The 24,429-nt window shown below is 39.6% G+C and overlaps 2 protein-coding genes across 3 annotated transcripts in view; both read left to right on the top strand.

The window, feature by feature from the left end:
• LOC139984175 (uncharacterized) overlaps positions 1-24,429 on the top strand; it is a 260,085-nt gene that overhangs the window by 193,464 nt on the left and 42,192 nt on the right. The window lies entirely within an intron of this gene.
• The window catches only part of LOC139984187 (uncharacterized), a 62,538-nt gene that overhangs the window by 26,470 nt on the left and 11,639 nt on the right, over positions 1-24,429 (top strand). For both annotated transcript variants that reach the window (XM_071997983.1, XM_071997975.1), the window contains exons 8-18: positions 943-1,080; positions 1,501-1,800; positions 8,719-9,033; positions 9,506-9,573; positions 10,059-10,314; positions 11,340-11,433; positions 12,266-12,348; positions 15,567-15,970; positions 16,160-16,250; positions 17,142-17,218; positions 20,862-20,898. In XM_071997983.1, the coding sequence (XP_071854084.1) occupies positions 943-1,080; positions 1,501-1,800; positions 8,719-9,033; positions 9,506-9,573; positions 10,059-10,314; positions 11,340-11,433; positions 12,266-12,348; positions 15,567-15,970; positions 16,160-16,250; positions 17,142-17,218; positions 20,862-20,898 (1,863 nt within the window). The remainder of the gene's footprint in view (positions 1-942; positions 1,081-1,500; positions 1,801-8,718; positions 9,034-9,505; positions 9,574-10,058; positions 10,315-11,339; positions 11,434-12,265; positions 12,349-15,566; positions 15,971-16,159; positions 16,251-17,141; positions 17,219-20,861; positions 20,899-24,429) is intronic.

Below are 24,429 nucleotides of genomic sequence, written 5' to 3'. Positions count from 1 at the left end.
TGTATATTAACTATATATAGCTACAGTCAGGTTTCTATTTTTACTTTATCTTTAAAATGAATAACTTTATATAAATTGGTGTGAATAATAGTATAGTAATAATAACCAATGACGTTACTTTAACATGAATTGGAGGTCACACTTTTTACAAATGACTGGCCTAAAGTTGGATTCATGCAAAGATTTGTGGAAATTGGAGGTCACACTTTTTACAAATGACTGGCCTAAAGTTGGATTCATGCAAAGATTTGTGGAAATTGTTGGCCTGTTTGTCACTGAAACTGTACATACTATTAGAGATTAAGGACTGTAGATGTCATCTTGAAACTAACAGCTGAGGATATTAACCTTAGCTCTCTGTTAGACTTTAGAAAAAGTGAAGGCACAATAAAAATAAAAAAGAGGTGGATCCCCCCCCCCCCCAAATTTTTTTATTTTATTATTGTCATCTTTATTGAGAGTAGTCCTGCTCAGCGCAGATGCACTGCTTTCCAGAGGAGCCCTCAATACAAAAAATATATATACAGTATAATGTACTAGAAAAACGGTAAACATCCAAAAGCACAAAAAGGACAGCAAAAAGATAGACAAATAAATATCAGACGTCTAAACAAAATACACTAGTTTTCATATTGCGTTTAAAAATTAACTGTTCAGTTTTGATAGAACTTACATAGTTCATACCATGTCCTCTAGTTCAACCATGTGTTGGTGGTGGGTTAGGTATAAATGGTTGTGAGTAGTCTGGACTGTCCCACTAATTCATTTGAACCATTTACAGATGGGACTTGCCAGAATACCAATTACCGATCTTGTTTGTTATATGCCTGCTTTGAATTAAGCCCAGCTGTTATGGAAGCTTTCTTTCATCCCAGATAAATGACCAAGGTAACTTTAATATACCCTTTCTACCTCAGTAATACTGTTCTCCTCTGATTTCAGAATGTCAAGCTGGCTTCTTTGGTGATAACTGCACCAAAGAGTGTCACTGTGACTCTAATGCATGTGATAGAGTTACAGGAGAATGTGTTGGATGCTGCAAGAATCAGTGGATTGATCTACCTGAGAGATGTCAAGAAGGTAATTTGTTGATGGTGTGTAGCATCTTGAAGAACACCATTCATTATAGATGAATTTCCCCTTGCAGTAGTGCATTGGCTAGTATTCGATAATTTTATATTCCACAATTTCTCCCCCTTCAAGGCAATATATAGACATTAAATGCATTGTACAGACTGCCAGCAGTAATTTGAATTGTGAGTAACACACTAGGAAATACCATTTTTTACTTCAGTCACAGCTTTTACCTTAGAAGGGAAAAAAGATAGAATTGTTATGAATGGTATATCAGGTCACACCATCCGACTCATACCACAGCTTGGCAATGAAACAGTTATGGTAGCAACTAAAAATCCATTTCTTTAACTTTTTGGAAGTTAATACAATATTGTTTTTGATATTTTTTTTAATTTATACAGCCTTATTCTCTTTACATGACAGGAATTATTAATGTTACTGTCAATAAAACCAATCCTGGTACACAGTGGTCAGTTACCTGTTGGGTTGAGGAGTTACAGCAGAACTCTCCAATGTACACAGTTTTCCTGTCCCAATCTATGGATCTCAGTTCTCCATTTATGCAGGCAACAAGTAGCCTTACCGAAGCTAGCAATAGGGCTGATTTCATTCAAAGAGGATCAACATTTACAACCACTGATGCACAAGCTGGGGAAACATACTATTGTGTGATACAACACAGTACAGGGTTTGCCTGGCTAAACACAACCTTGTCTCATTATGGTAAGATAACTGTTATATGTGTTACATCCATTACATGAATACTTGGTCATATCCAAATCCTAATATCAAAATTAAGTGTGTTTTACTATATTTAAAGTAAACCTACAACCCTTGCCATTTTCAAATGATACTAGCTTTGATGTGAAATATTACCCCAAAAAACACTCTGAAGATTGGCCAAAAAAAATACGCTATAAGGGCTTATCATGTAGCTAAACGCTGTTGACATATGATTTTATATTGTTGCTGAATTTTGTACATTTCCAAACACTTTTTATGTGCTTCTCCTGCTGACAATTTGGTTAATTAAAGCAATTAAATGTGTCAAACAATATTAAGAAGCAAAGTGATAAGGGTGCCTCATTCAGAGATCTATTTTGGATCATGATGTTGGATTCTAAAAGGGGGCTTAGGAATTGTCTGCTTTTTATTTCTAAAGAATACCATACAGGGACAGGGCTATGAGACTTCTGTTCTTCTTAGTTACTTTTACTCACTGCAGAATAAACATGATAATATTGTAATATATTTTTTAAAGAACCTCAAAAGTTTTCCAATCATTCTAAAATACCTATTATTGGGTAGTAACTGTAGGGTATCTTTAAGAATTTGAATTGAGCAGGTCTGGTGATGCCTTGATCAAATAACTTTCTTTGATTTTTTCTTCTTGTCTTATGGGGCTCGACAAGTACAATACCCTGAAGTTAAATCATGGTATAAATAAACAAGAAATTTGATTGCAACAATTCTGAAAATTTGCTTCTTTGAAAGACAATTGAAGAATACTAAGCTCTAAGCTTACAGTATGTCTGTGACAAGTGTAACCTTTATGTAGGTTTGGTACTGCCTATGTCATGAGTTTTACTTTAACATTTAATATCTTCTTATGTTGTATTGGTCTTCAAATATGCTAAACAGCTACACACACAAAAATTAAACTTGAACTAAAGGTGTTTATACATAATTACTAACCTTGCTCTTTCGGTTATGTGTAGCTAAAATGGTCATTTTATGAATGGACAAATCTTGTCTGGGTTTGCTGAATTTTTCATGATCAAAGGTCTCACTTCTGAATAGTAATGTAGAACATTCTGTGTAATATTGGTTGCCAAAGAAACATACTACTAGTGGGCAGGGAAATAAATGTTTATTTTTACCACAATAAATATACTCAGTATCTCTTAGAATCATTGGTTATCATTCTCTTCAACTACATGTGTTCTCTAGTTGTTACTACTTAAGAGTAGCTTTGCAAGTATCAGGTGATATAAGCTTTCACTGATAACACTGATAACTACAACAAAATATCAAGCACTTGTTCCATTCTCACAGACTGGGGCAGTAAAATGTTCTAGTGCAAATGTTTCATTATTGGTATAAACTCATAAACAAGAAACAACATTTTTAAAGAAAACTACAGTGTGAGTTATTCATTTGATAGTACAAATACAAAGAAATAATATAATGAAATGGCCGTCTAGCCTAGTATTTCCTCAATCATTTCATTGGAATTCAGATATGCAGGGACCATTTGTTCAGATCTAAACAATCTGTGCTTTACTACAACCAAGCCTTTAAATTTCTAGCATGTAGTGACATTGACATTGACATGACTTTCACTAACCCTAACTCTAGCAGCATAGCACTCTCACTCAATCTTAAGTGACTGCGTGCTCCAGTGACCAAGCTGAATAAGAAGCCCTGGAACTCTGTGTGCAAGTTCCTGGTACAACACGGGTTGTGTAACAACAGTATCATTGACTACCAGAGACTACATCAAGTAAGTGTTATAACCACAGCTCTGTTCTACAGTACAAACCTCAATTGAAGATTGTGACACAACCTCAATCTTCAACATGGTGGCAACGGTTAAAAAAAATCTTCAAAGCCAATAGGATTTCCAGTACCAGTCCACCCTTACATTTAATGGAGTGTCTAAATATTTTTGTGCATCAATTTTAAAATTCTAAGCAAGTGAAACCAGTGTGCACTTCTGTCAACGAGTGTGAGCAGAAGAGCATATCTGTTTTACCAATCTATCAGGACTTTGGAGTTTGTTTTGGATCTGTACTTTTTTTCAAAGAAGATTTTAAACATGACTGACAAAATGATCCCCATTATGGACTGGCACGCGCCAAACCTTGCAGAAGCATTCCGAATGTTCCGTCAAAGGACTCTTTTGTATTTCAAAGTGAAACATATACCCAAAGAGGATCAAGTGCCAACTATTTTGCTATCTGTAGGTGAAGAAGGCCTGCGGCGATACAATTGTTGGAAGCTTAGCAGCACAGAACAGGGTGACGTCGACACAATTTTGAACAAATTTGAGGAGCAATTAGAACCACAAGAAAACTTCAGAGTATGTCGCCTCAAACTATCAAAGACCATGCAGCGCCCAGATGAAAAACTGGATGATTTTGTTAATAGATGCCGTCAAATTGCTGCAAAATGTGAGTTCACCAACAAAGAGCTGGAAGAACGCTTACTAGAACAAATTATAGCCAGCACACCTGTTCAAGATTATCAAAAGGAACTTCTAACAACAAAAAAAGATTACACACTTAATGAAGCTCTGCAGCTTGGAAGAACGTACGAGGCATCCCAAGCTCACATGCAGGCACTGAATGCTCTGTGTCATGATACAGCCACAGTTGGAATTGCTGCAATGAGGGAAAATACAAAGGGAGCATGCAAAAATTGTGGAGGCCAACACCAGTTTGGGAAACAACATTGTCCGGCTTCGAATGTAGTGTGCCACTCATGTAAGAAACTAGGACATTATGCAAGGGTCTGTTTAACCACAAAGTTCAAACAAATGAAAGACAGGAACCAGACAAAACAGTCCAGTTACCTCGGTGACAATGATAGGAGACAAGTTCATAATCTTGAGGAATCACCAGAATCTCATCAAGATGCACATTTGTTTTCACAGCTCAGTTTTGATGTTATTGATGCTGACCAGCGCAAGGAAGCTATTGCCCGTCTACAGATCAAGTTGAGTAACAGACCAGGCATTCACAACTTAAAGGCAAAAGTAGATACTGGAGCACAAGCAAACACGCTTCCACTTCGGACATTTAGAAACATGTTTCCGGAACAACTAAATGAACATGGTGTTCCACAGTCCCTATCAGACTCTGGTACAGTGCTGTCAGCATACAATGGAACTGAGATCAAGCAGTACGGGACTGTTGTGATCCCATGCAGGTACAACGACACACCATGGAACGATACACAATTTTATGTTGTACAATCAGATGGCCCTGTGATATTGGGAATTCAAACATCTGTCCAGCTGGGTCTTGTATCTCTACACTGTATCGTGAACAACCAATCACCCATCAATGACGTCGAAACGTTAGTGCGGTTATTTCCACAGCAATTTGACAGGATTGGTGAACTCCATAATACACATCATTTAGTAGTAGACCCAAACCTTCCAAGTCATGTTGATGCTCCTAGGAAAACACCAATTGCCCTAAAAGGAAAAATCAAATCAGAACTAGATAAGATGGAAGAACAAGGTGTCATCAAAAAGATCACTGAACCTACAGAGTGGGTGAGTTCCATTACATATGTCACCAAGAAAGATGGGAGTCTTCGAATATGTCTTGATCCACGCAGGCTGAATAAGGCTCTCATAAGACCACATTATAGGCAGCAAACAGTAGAAGAATTGAACCACAAGTTTCACAACATGAAGTTTTTTTCGAAACTAGATGCAAAATGTGGCTACTGGTCAGTGAAATTGGATGAAGAGAGTCAGAAATTGACCACTTTTCAAACACCATTTGGAAGATACACCTTCTGTCGACTACCCTTTGGACTAATTGTTAGTCAAGACATTTTCCAGTTGGAGATGGATCGGATTCTAGAAGGCTGTGAAGGGGCAGTCTGTATAGCAGATGACATTGTTATTTTTGGTCGAACATCAGAGGAACATGATCAGAATCTTATGAACTTGATGAACACAGCTGCACAACAAGGCCTCACACTCAATTCAAGCAAGTGTGCTATCAAGCAGACAAGTGTTGATTTCTTTGGAAACCGGTACTCCAGAGAGGGCATGAAACCAGATCCCAAGAAGGTTGCTGACCTGAGAACAATGCAAACTCCACGGAACAAGTTGGAATTACAGCATTTCCTGGGTCTCATGACCTACTTGTCACATTTCATACATGATTTCAGCTCCAAGGCAGCTGTTTTACGTGATCTTTTGCGCAAAGATGCAGAATTTATTTGGGAGCCACACCATCAAGTAGCACTGGAAAAGCTCAAGCAAGAAATTTCTGAGTCATCACTTCTCCAGTACTTTGATACATCATCACCAGTGTACGTTCAATGTGATGCAAGTCTACAAGGACTAGGAACAGCTCTTCTTCAACATGACCAGGAAGAAAAACTACAACCAATCGCATTTGCAAGCAAGGCCTTGTCGTCTACAGAACAACGTTATTCCTGCATCGAACGAGAGCTGTTAGCAATCGTCTTTGGTGTAGAACGCTTCCACACATACTTGTATGGCAGAAGCTTCACAGTAATAACAGATCACAAGCCACTATTGACGATAATGGACAAACCACTGACTGCAGCACCTCCCAGATTGCAGAGGATGCTAATACGCTTACAAGGCTACAACTTCAGTATCAGGCACCGCCCGGGACAAGACAACCTTTTGGCAGACAGTCTCTCACGTCTGCCAAGTATTTGTAACAAGCAGGCCATCGACCTAGACTTAAGGGTTGATTTTATCCAGTTTTCATCAAAGAAGCAAGATGAGCTGAAACAACAGACAAAGCAAGACACAATGTTAAGTGCCCTGGTGGAAGTAATCATCACAGGGTGGCCAGACTCAATCAAGGAGGTACAACCTGACTTACGACAATTTTGGAGCTACAGAGATGAACTCACAGTTTGTGATGGAGTAATTCTAAAAGGGTTTCAAGTTGTCATACCCAAGCAGATGCAAGCAGGTATCTTGCAAAAGCTGCACACAAGCCATTTGGGACAACAGAAAACCAAGTTATTGGCCAGAGAGTGTGTCTATTGGAACAACATTAACAAAGATATTGAAAGAATGGTCCAGTCATGCCCAGCATGCCAACAACAGCAACCAGCTCAACCAGCGGAACCACTTCTACCGCACGAGATTCCTACAAAACCATGGAGCACAGTTGCCACGGATCTGTTTGAATTGAAAGGCAAGCAATGGTTGATCGTGGTAGACTACTATAGCAAGTATCCAATCCTACAACAACTTTCAGATCAGGTCTCAAGCAACACTGTCATTTCAGCCTTGAAGAAAATTTTTGCTGAACAAGGAATTCCATCTAAGGTTGTGAGTGATAATGGTCCCCAGTATTCCAGTTACCAGTTCATGATGTTTGCAGAATCATGGGGTTTTACTCATGTGACAACATCCCCTAGGAGACCTCAAGGCAATGGGTTTGTAGAGAGACAAATCAGAACAATAAAAAGTATCATGAAAAAGGCATCAGACATCCAGCTAGCTTTGCTTCATTGGAGAACCACACCTATATCTGAAAGCTTACCCAGCCCTGCAGAAATCTTGATGGGCCGCCAGCTGAGAAATACACTTCCCAGCAAGTCACCCAATACCAACGTAGCTGCAGACCATATATACAACCAGCTACAGCAGAGACAGAATGTTCAGAAGTACTATTTTGACCAACATGCCAGAAGATCAGAACTGCCTACACTATCCAATGGGCAGAAGTCCAGAATTTTGGATCCAGGCACAAGATTGTGGAAGCCTGCTACAGTTGTTGCCGGAGCTGGGGGTGAACGATCCTACGTTCTCCAGAGCCCAGAGGGGAGATTGCTTAGACGTAATCGGCAGCATATCAGACCTGACCTTAGCGAGGCAGAGCAAGTCACAGAAAACAGTCAAGAAATCCCTAGCAAGGCAGATAATACCGACACAGATACACTGACTAAAACTGGTGTAGATGTACCACCATCTATTCCCAACATCTCACCTCAACAAGAGAGCAGTCCTCATCAGCCTCCAGCCATGCGACCAAAGCGTAACATTCGAAGGCCAAGGAGGTTTGAAGATTATGTGACGTAGTGGCGTATTTCATATGTACATAGAGTTTTACCTTTTTGTTTTGTTTTGTGAGGAAAAGACCAAGGAAGTGAGAAAACTTTTGTTTTATAAGAAAAAGAAGAAAGGACAAGCAACCTTAAAGACAGCAAAGCAGGAACAAAAAAACAAAAAAAACAAAAAAAATATTGTTTTTTGTCTAATTCCCAAGACAATTCGTTAGTGAAGCATAAAATTTGATTTAACATTTTCTTTGAACCCGTGCGAATTAGTGATGTGGAAAGCTCTCTCTCGGATTCCTTATAGAAGTATTTTAACATTTGTAAATATGTGTATAGCACGATTGGCAGAATCAATCACCGCTGATTGACTTGGAAAGTTTCGCAAAGTGTTGTTCGATCATCGTTTTGTTTTGTGTGGAAAAGGGAGATGTAGTGACATTGACATTGACATGACTTTCACTAACCCTAACTCTAGCAGCATAGCACTCTCACTCAATCTTAAGTGACTGCGTGCTCCAGTGACCAAGCTGAATAAGAAGCCCTGGAACTCTGTGTGCAAGTTCCTGGTACAACACGGGTTGTGTAACAACAGTATCATTGACTACCAGAGACTACATCAAGTAAGTGTTATAACCACAGCTCTGTTCTACAGTACAAACCTCAATTGAAGATTGTGACACAACCTCAATCTTCAACATAGCACAGTATTTTTTGCAGTATTTATATAGCCAATAATAAAGCATGTTGCTTAGCAGCATCTGAATTTCACAAAAAAAAAGGTGGGTCATGCAGTAGCTTGCACACTCCACTTCAAGTATGGTCTAATTTTATGTTCTCATTTCTTTTCAGATCTTCCTATCATCAGTGAATCGCCTGAAGTAGTCGATATGTCTCAGACCTCTATAACCATTAAATGGAGAGCCTGGAATGAACAAACTGATGTCGGGGATCCACCAGTGGTTGGTTATATTGTGTACTACAGGAAGAATGCAACTGATAGCTGGAGTAATGTTACTATCATAGAATCCAGCCAAATGCCACAGTACACAGAGACCAATCTAGAAGAGGATACTTTTTATGCCTTCAGTGTATCAGCAGTTAGGGAAGGGGACATGGGTGAGGGTCCTATGGGTCCACCTATGACTGTGAAGACATTGTGTGAGGGTGAGTTATCATAATTAATTTCATCAATTTTGTTATTATCAGATTTTGTTTCGTTTTTTAGTTGTTTGAAGTTATAAGGAGATCACTTTGATCGTAAATTGGTCAAATGGTGATGAAGCTGCAAGTATAATATTACATGCAATTTCGTTGACAGACAAAACAGTAACCAGGTGATAAGGGTATAAACAGAGTTCAATCAATATTAATAAACAGTTAGGAATCATACACAAATACCATTAGCAGTTTTAACAATGTCTTGGTAAGGATATGCAACACAGGAAATTCCATGCTTGGAAATTAGGAATATTTATAGCATTCTGGACAGTTTTAAGTACTTACAGGTGAAGTTGCAACTGGTTTTTTTTTCTTTTAAGGGGAATCAATATGTTGATGATAGGAAAGTTCCCACATGTTTAACTTACACACAGAAACTCATCGTTTCTTCACCTTGTTTCATTTATGTTATTTACAGAACAAATTACTCCTACAGCTGTGATGGCAACAGTAACACACTTGAACCAACTGAATGTTACTTGGCAGGTATGCTGTAAAAAAATTATACGAAAGTACTGTAAATGAATAGAAATATTAAAAAGGGACTTCAGTATAAGAAATATTACACAATATGTTTAACAGCCTAGTGAGAAACCAGTCAGGCATAACTGAGCTACTCAGTGAAGGATGCAGAGTACAAGAGATGGAAAATACAGTAGTTGGATCAAAGATGTAGTCCTTTTGTGGCGGAAGATACTGAAGAAAGATAAGCTATCCCCTTCCCTTCCCCTCCTTTCCCTTCCATTTTGGTTCCAGCTTCCCCATCCTTGCCTTACCTAGCCTTCCAATCACATCTCTCCTAGTTTCTTCTAGCCTCTTTCAGCTTCCTTTCTAGTTGACTCATCTAGCCTACTGTATACATTGATGCCCTATAAAGTAGTCATAAATACTAAATTGTTACATAGATGATGCAGTGTCTTCTATGCGCTAATTTAGCAACGATATTGAAAGTTTCCATCTTTGATCAATAGGTTGTTGATAATGGTATCACTTGCAGTACTGGGATAACTGGTTATACTATCTACTACAAGGTGGATGGTAGTAGTGATGATCCACAGAGAGTAACAGCAGTCTCTGGAAGTATAATGTACACTATCATCGAAGGACTTGAGCCTGGAGAGAATTATACCTTCATGGTTTCCCTCACAACAGATCAGGAAAGCCCCCTCAGTGAATCATCTATGGCAGTAACATTTCCAATGTCATCTACTCCAAAACCTCAGGAAGGTTAGTTTGAACATGTGAATTTTATTATTTTCCACTTCCCTTTTTTAATTTACCAAGAGAAGTACAATGGGATAACAAGGTAATCTTCTGCCAGTAACCTCAAATGATAGGCTGAGAGTACTGTTACTGCATTTTATTTATACTAGGAAATTGAGTACTAAGTGGCAATATTCAAGACTTTGAATGTGTAAAGGTACCTGAGTTTAAACATAAATAACAAAGTAGTTCCTATAGTAAAAGGTTCAACAAATTTTAGTTATAACATATTTTCAAAGCTTTGAAACTATCAGAAGAATAGTAAGTTTTTACAAATCTGATCATTGACAAACAACCGGTTATATGAACACATCCAATTTATTACACGCACCTACTTACCTCACATACATTTAAGCAATATCCTCTAATACTACAATCAAATTGGTCAAGTCTTTAAGCAGGGAGTGTGGCTATCATCCATAAAGGCTATGACTCCTCCTTCCTCTATTGACCATTCATATGAAAGTTATGCAAAATTGGTACAATTTTTATCGTTTCAATAGTCTTAAGGGCAGACAGAGAAATGACAAGCAACATTATAACAAGCACAAGGACCCATCAAGGGCTCCTTCATAGTTTACCACCAATAGCAATACACCTAGGGATGCCCAACCCAGCGGAATTTTTGGCTGGTGGTGGGAATCATTGGTTTTTCCCACAATTGGGACCTGTTGAATCCAGGTCCGTAGGAACTGGAAGTCATCAACATCACCTCCTCCATAGAGTTCACTTCCAAACCTCCATTGTCTGGCAACTAGGAAGCCACACCAGTTCTTTCGGACCCGGACCAACGGTAGATGATGGAAATGGAGATTGCAGACCTGTTGGGAAAAAAAGCGATCAGAAAGCTCCAACCAGGTCTAATTGTGTTGCTTCCATACATGCTTCTCTCATAAATTAGGCACATTTTCTAGATTTAAATCTCCTTAAAGGGATAATTAGGGGAGCTAATGACCATCTAAAGGATAGAGATTGTGTTCCTTTTTCAGATGGTGACAAAAGCTTTGCAGTATTTATTGTCATCCCTGCAGTCTTTGCTATAGCGTTGCTCATCATCCTCATCACATTTGTTTTAATTTACAGGTAAGCAGACTAGTGCTTACATTCTAAGAGAGCATTCAGGTATGATAAACTATAAGTATCACTTTAATATCCATAGGATTAATTTGTAATGTAATTAACAAAGAATAGGACTTCATGTTCTCCCGTTTTGTGATACCACCATCAAGAATGCATGACTGTGTAAATACAAGTGAGTAGAATTAGTACATCTATTCTGACTACAATCATTGTAGTTTATGTAAAATAAACTTTTTTATTACATAAAAGAGCTGATTACATTTCATTGGTAACGTTACCTCATCACGTTATTACCATTAGCTCTCCTTCAACCAGATTCAAGTAGTAAACAATGTATTTCTAGTACGTATTTTAGACAGTTTCAATGATTGCAGCAACAAAGTTGTGCTCCATGTTCACAATTGGTAAAAATAAGTGAACTTTGACAAACTTTGTGCGTATTAAATACGTTTAATTTACTCATATGAAACATTTTACAACTATATTTTGAGTGAGCACAGGAAAATCTGGAGAAACTGGTAATTAATTAGCGACCAATTACGGAGATATTTTTAAAACGAATATCAACATGTCCCCATATAGTTGGTGTTTAACTTAATTTATTTGGATGAAAGAAATCTTCTTTAACTGCAGCCAGTTTTCCTTAGAAATAAAATGATGTGTATCTTTGCAGTATATGGTGAGCACACCAGGCTTACATTACAGTCAGAACTAGCTCTTTTCACAGGAGTAACAATACCAATTCTATGTATCTATAGGAATAAGTTTGTATATATGTTAATGGTTAATTTCACCCTCACTAAATAGTTACTTTCACTCTTTGAATTATTTTCAGGAAAAGATCCAGAAAAGCATCTCCATCTCCATCAGATCCAACATCCTTTACCAATAATGTTGCAATCGACAAAGAAGATCAAGGTATTTTTCAGCTGATTAGAATAGACACGTCATATTTTCTCTTTCATTTTGTTTTAAATTTAATACAATCAGTTGCTAATATAATAGGCCTGAGTCAGGTAAGCATACAAACATTTGGGTACCAAATCCAAAACCCACTAAACGGGTGACATTTCTCTGTGGGTGGGGGTGGGGATGGGTACCGTGTAACTGTTACGCAAGTGCTTTTATGATTTCAATAATTTCGTAGGTCTGCATGTGTTTACTAAGCAAGACAAACGAATATGGAAGATTAGTTTTATGAAATAACTTTCTTGTAGTGTAGATGGTTGTTTAAATTACTCACTATTTCAAGTTTTAACCATTCTTGATGATTCTATTTCGTGTGTGGATAAAATCACTCACCCCGAAAACGAAAATATGATAACGGTGAAAACCAGTCAAAATTGAAACCTTCAATCCATCACAGCAGTAACAGTGTACGTAAAATACTAAAAACTGAGCACATACTGTACCTTCCAAACAACTGCCGATTTCCAGCTAATTGCAGGGATGTAAGTCTTCCGTATTTTTACGGAAATCCGGGGTTTTTTTTAAATTCCAATAAGTCTTCCGTATTTTTACGGAAATCCGTTTTTTTTTAATTCCAATAAAGTTCCACAAAATTGTTCGAATATCAAAGACACAACGCGGCAAAAATGCCTGCCCGTTGCAGCAAGCTAACTTCAATTTTCACTCATCGATCACTCAAAATACCATTTCCAGTTTCGCATCATCGCATTGCACTGTACAACATTGTGCCATGTGAATATCGTTGCGTACGTGCGAACTTCAAATCGCTATAGCTCATTTCTGTCGTTGAAAAACCTTGCCTAATTCATGTTGATTGGACTGCTAATTAATATCTTCGTAACTGCTGGTGCTCGACATAAGTTTTGGAATTAACGCTTGTGATATTTGTGAGCGGCGGAAATCTACGGGATACGCATATGAAAGTCGATATTTGTGATCGCATTCGAATGTGAGACTGTTTTTTATTCCGTAGTTCGCTGCGACGTATTCGTAACTTTGAGCTAGCCTAACATAACGATAGTGTGTAAGTAGTAAGAACTAGGGGTAGGATGTGTTAGCGCTAATACTTCTAAGCTAGCCTAACATACAGTAACGATAGTGTGTAAGTAGTCAGAGCTAGGAGTAGGATGTGTTAGGACGGCATTCACCTGTGGTCTCCGAATATTTTTCCGTTTTTTTTTTTTGGCTGCACTTACATCCCTGTAATTGAAAGTTGTAAACGAGGCTCCGCAAAGTGGGTTACATTTTTTTTTGCAATCCAATGGTTAGGCAAGAATTTCCCATTGAATTGGTGTGGTGTTAGGCTACCATGTGGTCAAAGATAACAGCAATAATGAAATTAGTACATGGATATTTTAGTTCAAGCTAACTGTGTCACAATTTGAGCGAATAAACAGATGGTTAAGGCTAGATATCCTCATTGACTTAGTGTGGTGTTAGGCTAATGTGTGGTCGTAGATAGCAGCAATAATGAAAGTTTTTGATGAATATGTTTAGTGCCTGCTAACTGTGACACAATTTGAGCGAATAGACAGATGGTTAGGCTACATTCTCATGTTGTGATATTAAGGATACCATGTGGTCGGAGATTTGTGGGATTTTACACCAACATAGTTTGTCGAGTGCACGTGTCTTTGTTGTCATGATGCAGCTGGCCCTGGTAGTCCATACTGTATCTAGTGCTTTCCTCTCATTGTTGTAGCTACTGTATCAATCGTGCTTGCGTAAATATTAAAATTCTCAAAATTAGTGCTTATTCATTCATTTATTTCATAGAAGGAAAGACTGGCAAGAAAATTTACAGGATGTTAAGATGGATTATAGGCGGGATAACCAAACAAAAATAATCGCAAGCGGCTTATTTCTAAACGTTTATTCCAATTGCGATCGTTTTGCAAAGAACCCCTACAGCCGTAATATATGTTTGATTCAAGTTGAGAGCTGACATTACTGGTAAATCCAGTCTTGACAACTATTGACATGCGGAATTTGAAATGAAAATGCTGGAATGGCGCAATCCCGTGGCTAAATGCGAACCCTCGATCGTAGTAAATGAAACAGTCCGAAGTATTTGTTTTTGCAAGGTTTTTCTTTATTTCATGTGCATTTGCATTATTACTTATGATACATCGAAACATGATATTTGATTATAATAATAATAAGACTTATAATGCGCACACACCACTCAAAGAATGTTCATGGCGCAAATGGCAATGAGAAATGATACAAATAATACAGAATAATACAAAACAATGACAGAAGAAAAACTTAATGGTATAAGATCATATAAAAGCTTTTGTCATTAAGAAGGATTTTATGCTCTTCTTAAAGTTAGAGAGAGTAGATGTTTTTCTGATTTTTAAGGGAAGTTAAACAATAAATGACCTATCCCCCCAAGAATGTTTGGACTTAATTTCAGATAATAAAAATTGAGAGCTGGATCTAGATTACGAGAGGGGACATAAATATGTAATAAGTCAGAAATATACATTGGACCATGTCCTTTAAGTGATTTATAAACAATAAGGAGAATTTTATTATTCATAACAACAGGAGTGTCGATTGAAAACGTATATTTTGGAGAGATAATGTAAGGTGGCATAGTGATCTGCCAGTCTGTACTTTGTACATTGTGTTTGGCTAGTTCCTTGAGGTTTCGGGTACCCGTTACCCGACCGGGAAATGATAACAGGTTCCCGGTTCTGATTTGTTGCTACCAGGCCTAGTTTCTACGTACAGATGATTGGCAGGAAAGATCTCTTGACAGAATCTATACTTACAAAACGAAGTTCCTCTTTCTAGAGAAGGGTGTCGAAAATCTCTAAGAAATAATTTGGGAATGATTCTTTCACGATGTAATATATATATACATTTTTTTTGTGTGACTTTAAGTGCAGTTTGCTTTTTACGTTTACCCTATGATATGAATGCTTTATTTTGGCCACTTCATACAGAGACATGTATGTATCTTGTTATACAATATCCATCTCATATAATTACTAACGTACATAGCTTGAGCATCTTGATTCCAGTAGATGTTCATTGACCAAATGTAAACTCCTGGTTCTCATAGTTAACCAGTTGATAACATTTTACAGGTAAATTATCCATTCAGTATATCAATTGTATATTGAGGCAATAAGTTTCTATTTCTTACGTTCCTATAGATTTGCCAACAGAAGTCAAAGACAAAACTGAGTATATACCCCTTGCCAAAAAGGAAATGCTAAAATCACCAGATCAATATCAAAATCTTAATCAACCAGTCAGTGGAGACCAGGCTGAAGGATATGAAGTACCTCGAGACAAAATTAGCAGCTTGGTTGAATCTGGTTCAACGTATGAGGCTGTTGGATCCACAGTGGTATCAAAGGCATCTACAGAAAGAGAGTTCAAACAAGACAATGATTATGAGGACGCTGTTGATATTAAACAATATGCAGGTGTCTACATCAACGTAGACACTGCCAAAAAGACAACAACACCAAAACCAATCAAAGTGTCCGAACTTCAAGACTACATGAGCAGAGACAGAAGAATTGTCATTGAGGATGTTGTCAAGGAGTTTATGGTGAGTATCTGTTATTAATAAATTTATTATCAAGATGTGCAAAAATTATCTTCAGTTATCAAGGGTAAACTTTGAGAGATATTTTGTAATGATAAAATCATACTACTAATACTGTCAACTGTACATTGTAATTCATATACTGTCTCAGCTGTGGAGAAATTAGATCGCCACCTTTTGTCTTTTAACCAGGTTCTTCCGAGAGGTCGGCAACATCCGTGTTCTGAAGCGCTTCAGCATGAAAGATTGAAATCAAAGAACAGCTTGTCTAAGATCATTCCATGTAAGTACCTCTGCTTACGAATGCCGTTTTCTTGATGAATCTATTGCCTGTATTAAGAATCAATTTGCATTGTGACAGATATTCTTCTTGTACGTGCATGATGGCAAACATGCAACCTACACCAAATGACCATACCTTTTGTTTATTGTTACATGATAAGATTTAGAGACCATTCAAATTTGAATACTTGTTTAGTGTTTAATGTTTTTTCATCAGTGAAATAATGTATACCATTCAAATAATGTAAGATGCAAAGTGGTATTGTGCAAGCATCATTCCATTATGTTGCTGTTGAATTTACTGACTAGTTTATTCCTCATTAGGAGAGAATTGTTAAGATTCCACAGCAATAGTATAAATTGAAGCAATGAAACATATAACCATTTGATTTGTCATCATAAAACATACTTTTTGCATCCTGCAGAAAACATTTGCAGTACATTGGTTCAGATTGAAAAATGATGAAGATAGGTTGAAGAAAAGTTACTCCAACTTCAAATTCTATCACTTGGAATATGATCTTCCAAATTGATCACAGCTCTTAGTGATATACCTACTTAAACGACACACATGTAACACATTGTGCTTAATGGTATTCTGACGAATACTTAAAAAGTGTATAATTTGTATTACTGTACATCCAGTTTTTGATGTCTTCTCAGCTTGTTTTATTATTGTGCATGTTGGGAGCCTGTTCAAACATATTGCATGAATGTAATTCTGTTAAATTACACCTAGTTTTAATGTTGTGGTTTCAGTTCCCATTATTTGCTTCATGTTCTAAACATATCTTTAGACATAAACATTGTTCAACGTTTAAAGATATGTTTCCCGTAACAGCTCATCCAACTGTGTTAATGTTTTTCCTTTTGAATCTTGTAATTTTACAAGATGATCATACAAGAGTAAAGTTACAGGTATCTGGGAACACAGGAGAGTCAGATTATTACAATGCCAGCATGATAAAGGTATAAATCAGTTAAACTGCCGAGCACTTGAAACAGAGTAATTTGCTAGCTGAGAAGAATCTTCATCGCAAGCTTGTGCAATTGGATATGGGTAAAGGGTTCTATTGACATAATACTGTACATATCAGGCGCGTATCCAGGATTTTCTAACCCCGGGGCGCGAATTACTATCTAAGCGGAGCGCCACCATTGGTTGGCGCGCAGCGTACAAGAAAATTTCTGGTTTTGATACCCCCCAGATCACCGGAAATAGCACTTCTCGGGCTTGAAAATGACCAACCAGATGTACACTTTTGCCTGAGAACCAAGTATTTCCCAAAAGTTTTTTCCATCCATAACCTATTTGAAGATTGTCACACATCATGTTCGACCTCATTGCATGTCCTATGGATCATTGCTTTTGTAGGTGATTCTACGTCAGGGCCCACAATATCCGAAAGCCCCACTTTTCAAGGTTTTAAGCCCATTATTTGTTGAGAATTTGAAGATTCACATTTCTTGTGAATAAAATCACTTCAAAACATACCCATAATGTTGAAAAAATTCAATCTATGGACAAGCAATATAGAAAAACCTCCTTGAACCCCTAACAGACAGGTCAAAGTTGCACGAGTAGAGGAAAGTATGATGAAGAATGTTGGTGAGGAAATTTTCGAAAATTCAGACACAGTTAATTTATTGGTGTAGAAATATTGCAACCTCTTATAATGGCTATTATAAAACTTGGTTGAAGGAAATGAAAAATAGCAGATATTTCCGATATCAGGTTTATCGAAACCGAACACTACACACATAGGCGTAGGTCCCGTGGGAGGCGGTGGCTGCAGCCCTCCTACCCCCCGCAACCAAATTTTTCCCCATCTTTTTCGGGCACCTAATGAAAGAAAAGTAAATAGCAATGAATAGCTTAAAAATGATCTCCTTGGTAATTAAAATAAAGTTCTAAGCTTGGCCGACATTACTACTGTAAAAGAGAGTTTTGACATAAATGGATCTGTATGATTTTTCTCCATCTACATAAGACATTTGGTTGTTTACATAGCATCCGGCGGTATACTGTGCAACTTTCACGGACCGTAAGGTACACGATGCCATGCACTGTAATGACCGATGCTTGCTTATATGATATTGTCATTGATATGTTGAATGCACGCTTCGCGCGCAAAAAATTTTGGCTTTTTTTCGGACAAGTCATTACAGCCCCCAAATCCAATTGGGCTCCTACGCCTTAAACTACACACATAGACAGTTTTTGAGGCTGTTCATCGTGGAACATGCATTTTAATGCTCACTGATATGATATCTGCTCTTTGCTTTACAAATTCGAACAGGCGTGTAGCGAGTAATTGCCAAGGGAGGGGCGAAGCCTGTAGGCAAACTATCTAAGCGAAGCGCCACCATGAGTTGGCGTGAAGCGTACAAGAAAAACTTTTGGCCGAAAATGCCTCCCAGATCGCTGGAAATGACACTTCCCAGGCCTTGTAAGTTGCATCTAAGCATTGTCTATTTTGAAATTACTAGCGATGTCATAAAGAAAATTTGCTCGGGGGGGGCGGTCGCCCCCTTCCCGAAATGCGTCATGTACCCCGACGACTCGGTCGAGTTCAAGACCAGCCACAGTTGGTTCCATATAGCACAATTGTACAATTGTTTAAGGCGTCCATACACACACACGCGTTATGATAGACCATATATAGTATTTATATAGATACATTAGTGAGAATGGAAAAATGGAAACGTCAAAAATGGAGTTGTCGGTGTAAGGGGTAGGGTGAGGCGCACACCCCCTCCGTAATCCATGATCTGTCACTGGCTACCCTGTGTATATAATAGGGATCAGCGCTGTAATTATGACTGTTCCTCTTTCTCTTCCCGAGATCTTGGCTATCTTCTACTCCCTCCTTTTTCCTTTTTCTCTCTTTTTTCTTTTTCTTTTCCCTTCCTTTCTCTCCTCCTTTTCTTTTTTTCCCCCTCCTTTTCCCTTTTTTCTTCTCTTTTTTTCTCTCCTCTTTTCCTTACCCGGGGGGCGCGCGCCCCCAACGCCCCCCCCTGGGTACGCACCTGCATATTTTCCATGTTTCTACTAATTCCACTGATGGTAGATGGTGTGAGAACATGCTAACTATTTGAATATAGCATTTTAAATAGTAAACTAAGCCTCTTTCGTGCTTCTTTCTTGCTTAACTTCCCTTTTTGTTTTGGTTTTAATATTGCTAGCTCTCATGTTGCATGAGTGACATTTATATCTAGTGATGTATTATTGCTGTGGCGTCAGTGGTATGGGTTAGAAATAGTATGCATGTAATTGCATAGGGCTGATGATTTTTATCAATCAATCCAGTAGATTCTCATCCATTGCAATATTTTTTTGCTGTAACCTTGCTTTTAATTAATAAGGGGTTAATCAACGGTCTAGCGTGCGTTACTCACAGGATTAATGCACGATCGGGGGATAATGCAAGCGATGCACTCGGGCTCCGCCTTCGTGCATCCAGCGATAGCATTAACACCCGGAGTGCATTAATCATGTGAGTACGCACGCTAGACCGTTGATTAACCACGTTCAATCATACACTACCATTTGTGTGGGGGAAAAATCATAAAACAAAACATTTTTGGTTACATATAACCAAAGATTTATTAAAGTGATGCCCCGTAATTTTACCGTGCGTTACTCACAGGATTAACCACGGTCAGCTGACCTGAATGGACCAATAGGATTTAGGAATCTTTACTAAGTATGAATGAACAGTGTATTATGGCAAACAGTGTGACATTTCCTGTTAATACTGAGCAAAAAATTACAGCTACAAAAGAGGGTTTCATTGACTTAATTGAGTGCTAAACAGTTTAACAATATTGTTGCCTATGAATTCTGTAAAGCTTGAGACCTAATTAGACCAATGACATCATTAATCGTGTCATATTGATTAGAAATGGTACCATAATATGAATCTTATTTGGTGATAAAAGTCTACTTTTGACAAATATATGTTACTTGTGATAAATTGTGGTTAGGAGGGTTCAAATTGGCAGTATGGTTAAGGTGCGTTGGACTCCATTACATTTTATTTAATCCATTACAAAAGGGTAGTTGGTTTGTATTATTTCTGAGCTTCTACATCTTTTGTGCTTATTTGATTATCTTCTTAACATTTTTGCAATATTACAGAGTAGTGCCAGTGGAATTTTTTTAAATAAATTTTACTGTTGCTCGGTGAAGCTTTTTTTTTCTATGACTTTTGTGTTGGCTGTAAAGTATCCATCACTACTAAGTAATTTGAAAAATGACTACACTTTAAGGGCAGATAATGAATAAATTATGTCAGAGTAGTTGTGCTAGAAAATACATTGTAGCTGCTAGTTTCCCATATTTATCAATAATATGCAATTTCATGTACTTTACACTTTTTAGCAGTACAGATAAATGGCTTAATTTACGGTTGCTATCCTTATCTTTTTATTAGTTTCTTATTGTAGGATGATTAGGCAACTTATGAACCACAAGTTGTTTTCACACCTTTTGGAATTCATGCATGATAGTTTTTGTCACATAGCATCTTCTATTATATTATTATAATGAAATTGAACCATTTGTGGTAATAGAAGTAAAATATGAATAAGTACTATATTTCATTTTCAGGCTCGCAATGGGAAAGCAAGGTTCATAGCTGCAAGAGGTAAACCATTCTTGTTGAACATGTTTTACTGTTATTCTCCACACATTTGCATAAGAGAACTTTTCTTCTGTTCATACCCTAACTTATTTGTTTCTTAATTTACTTTAAAGAGATTTTTACAAATCATAACATGACTTTGATCAATATATTTGTACTTCACAGCAGGTTTGTGACTGATTGCAACACATTTCAGTGTCATTCTTGAACTCTTATTACCATACTGAGAGAGTGAGAATTTACAAACTTATAATGTGTGGAATATGATCTGTCACCATAAGATGAACATTGTCTGCAGAATGATAGAGTGCATCCTATTATTAAATTATCAAATAGTCAAAGAAAACACATAAAAATTAGAACTATGAAGTTTGTGAATACTATCATATTTGAAAATGATAAATTTAGCTACATTAAATGGCAAACTAGCTAAATTACTTCGCTCCTCGCTTACCTGTCTCCCACAACCTTAGCACACTTATTCTACCGCGCCTAGAATGTCCTGGTAACCTTTTAACACCCTGCACCCTTTGTGACCCGGCTCACGGGTCACTGCCCTCCCTTCTCATTCTTCCAACCAAAGAGTCTAGATCGCAAATTTTCAAGCGGATTTTTTTTCCATCGGATTTCGTCCACTTTTGGTTTCTAGGAAAGGCAAGGAAAAGGGCAAGGCTCCGGCCAAGAAAAAATTGCCCAGGAAGAAGTCCGGCACCACCAGCCCCGAGAGAGCTTCCCAAGCCGTGTCGCAAAGGAGCACTCCTATGGAGAGGCAGGTGCCACAGGCACCGGAAAGCCCAGTCCGGGATGCACAACAGAGAACCTGCGGCCGGAGGGTCGCTGAAAAACCAGAGCCGGTCCCGGAGCGGGGAATGAGAGCGACAGCCAATACGACCCCCTGCTTGGATCCCAGACCACGACAGCAGAGGAAGAGATACCACACACAAACCAGCCAGACGGGAACGCACCAGATCACGGTCCCGATCTCCCAGGAGGAGATGGTCACCAGCCTCAGACCAATCATCTGACTCCTTCGACGATGGCTACAGAAGGGCAAAGAGGAAGTATCGGCCCCACAAACAACGCCACGAGGAAGAACCAGTGTGGCTGGCCCAACTAACAGGCCTCCTGAAACCGCTCTCGGAGAGAGAGCAACAGAGAGCCGGAGCGTAGACAGAAGTTGGGAGCCGGAGGGTAGCAACCACGACCATTGCGGTCCCGGTGCCAACACCGACCCAGGAACCGGAGGCAGGCATTCTCGGTGAGGACACTCTTGACTGCAGAGCCTCTGTAAACCTCTCGGGATTGGAAGACGAAACCGATGATCCCCTGGAGTTCGAGTCCCTAGAGGACGAATTCACAGGTAGCCTCGAGGAGGAGGAAATCCCCATGGCAGGAGGTACATTGCATCCGAAACTCACGATGCGGACGGCGGACATCTTCCGGAAACACCCAGTTTCGAACAGTCACCTGACATGCCATCCAAACCAACTCAGGTCTCAAAACTGACGGCTAGGGGAGGTCACAAACCGACCAAGATCCACCATGCCAGTCGACGCCTTGTGCTATGATAGGTTCGAGGCGATCGCAGATATGAAGAGATGGACTGCGTTTTCAGCCAAATCAGAACGATCCATGAGGGTTCCAGATGACGCTTGGAAAGCCCTCTTCAAACGCCATCCTTTCCACAGGAGGCTAAAGAAAAGCTGAGGTCGGAACAAGGATCCTCATTTGCACGTATCTTCAGAAACCCTAACCAGAAGAAGTTAGATGAGCTACTGGTCGACGTGGACGTAGCTGCACGCTCCAGGATGAAGTTTACCTCCTTCCTCATGCTCACCGCGGAGGTACTGATGAGACACCACCAGCAGCTCCCCTTGGTCGACAACCATGTGTCCAGAAACGAAACTGGTCAACCGGCGTTCGACCTGTTCGCTCGAGTCGCCACACGTTCAGTGAAGGCCAGAAGGGAGAATGTTGTATCCTCCATTCGCTGGCCATTGGTGAAAGCCAAGGCAAGGATGTTAGCCTTACCCTCCCTTGGAGATGATCTGTTCGCTGGCAACTTCCAACAGAAGTTACAGGAAGAAGTCTCACGTAGAGGCACTCTGGCTAAACCTGAATTCCGTTCATCAGATAGATTCAAAACAAGCCAGAGGGGGCAGAGGATATCTAACAACTCCTAATGGACACCCCAGCGATCCTACCGGACACACCCCATCTGCTGTCCCAAAGATGGGGGACCCTCAACCACCCAGACATCTAGGGTCTACAATTAGTTGCTTGGAAGTTGTCAGGACTTCCCTCCGATAGAGGGGTTTTTTGGAGGCGGCTGCCGCTGTGGCAGCTAACGCCAGGAGAACATCAACCGTGGCAACTTACGACTCCCGACTACGAAAATTCGGGGAATGGTGCCAGAACAGACAGGTACTGCCAGCTGAGACCTCTTTGGCACAAGTGTTAGACTTCCTTTACTCCCTCTTCGAGGAGGGCAAGCAACCATCAAGAACTACAGGTCGGCAATTACTGCTATCCACCACGGCTTTGCAGATGGGTCAACCCCAGGCAACAACGGGGACATCGCCCAGCTCATCAGGGGGATGGCAAACAAGTGTCCTCGGATCAGACGGATCAACCTTCGTGGAGTCTATCAGCAATACTGCAGGCACTCACTAAATCATCGTACGAACCATTGGCTTCAGCCTCACTGGCAGCCCTTACTAAGAAAACCCTTTTCCTGATCCCCCTCGCGTCAGCAAGAAGAAGGAGCTGTCTCCATGCTCTGTCTACGAAACAGAACCATATCATGTTTGAGAACCACGGGGTGAGAATGGTTCCCGATTCGTCCTTCATAGCCAAGAACTAGGTCCTATCCTTCCTGCCGGGGGACAAACTGTGGTGCCCATTCAGGGCTCTCAAGTGGTACATAAAAAAGACTCAATCCCTGAGAGGAACAACCACGTCCTTGTTCATACTACCCAGAGCACCTTATTCAGATGCCTCTAAGGACATCCTTTCTCGGTGGCTGACAGAGATTATTCGACCCTTCGCAGTTGGCACGACTACACCGAGAGCCCACGACATTAGAGGAGTAGCGGCCTCGACATCTCTCTTTGCAGGAGTCCCAATAGAGGACATCCTTAAGGCAGCAGCTTGGCGGACACCAACGATGTTCGTCGCCTGTTACCTTTCAGACTCATTACAAGCCGAGGCGGCATTTTTAGCGCGGTGATGCGAGGTCCGGCGGGTACTAGGTCCCACCCTCGGGCCTCCCACCATCGGGGCGGTGCCACTCGGTGCTAAGGTTGTGGGGAGAGAGGTAAGCGAGGAGCGAAGTAAATATTCCAAAACTTACTGGTTTGGATATTTACGAGTGACGAGCTTACCTGTCTCCATTTCCGCCTCCCTCCCCCGAGGGGGTTGGAACACAGCCGGACGGAGAAGCATTCGCACTGACTTGACTTGTAGAGTATCTTCTGCTACCTTAGGTCTCCTTTGTTAGAGCTAAGGGGTACAGGCGTGTACGGGGTCATAGAG

The sequence above is a fragment of the Apostichopus japonicus genome, chromosome 2, assembly GCF_037975245.1.
Source record: "Apostichopus japonicus isolate 1M-3 chromosome 2, ASM3797524v1, whole genome shotgun sequence".
Taxonomy (NCBI): domain Eukaryota; kingdom Metazoa; phylum Echinodermata; class Holothuroidea; order Aspidochirotida; family Stichopodidae; genus Apostichopus; species Apostichopus japonicus.
Note: the sequence above shows the minus strand (reverse complement) of the source record. Positions and strands in the feature narration are given on the sequence as shown.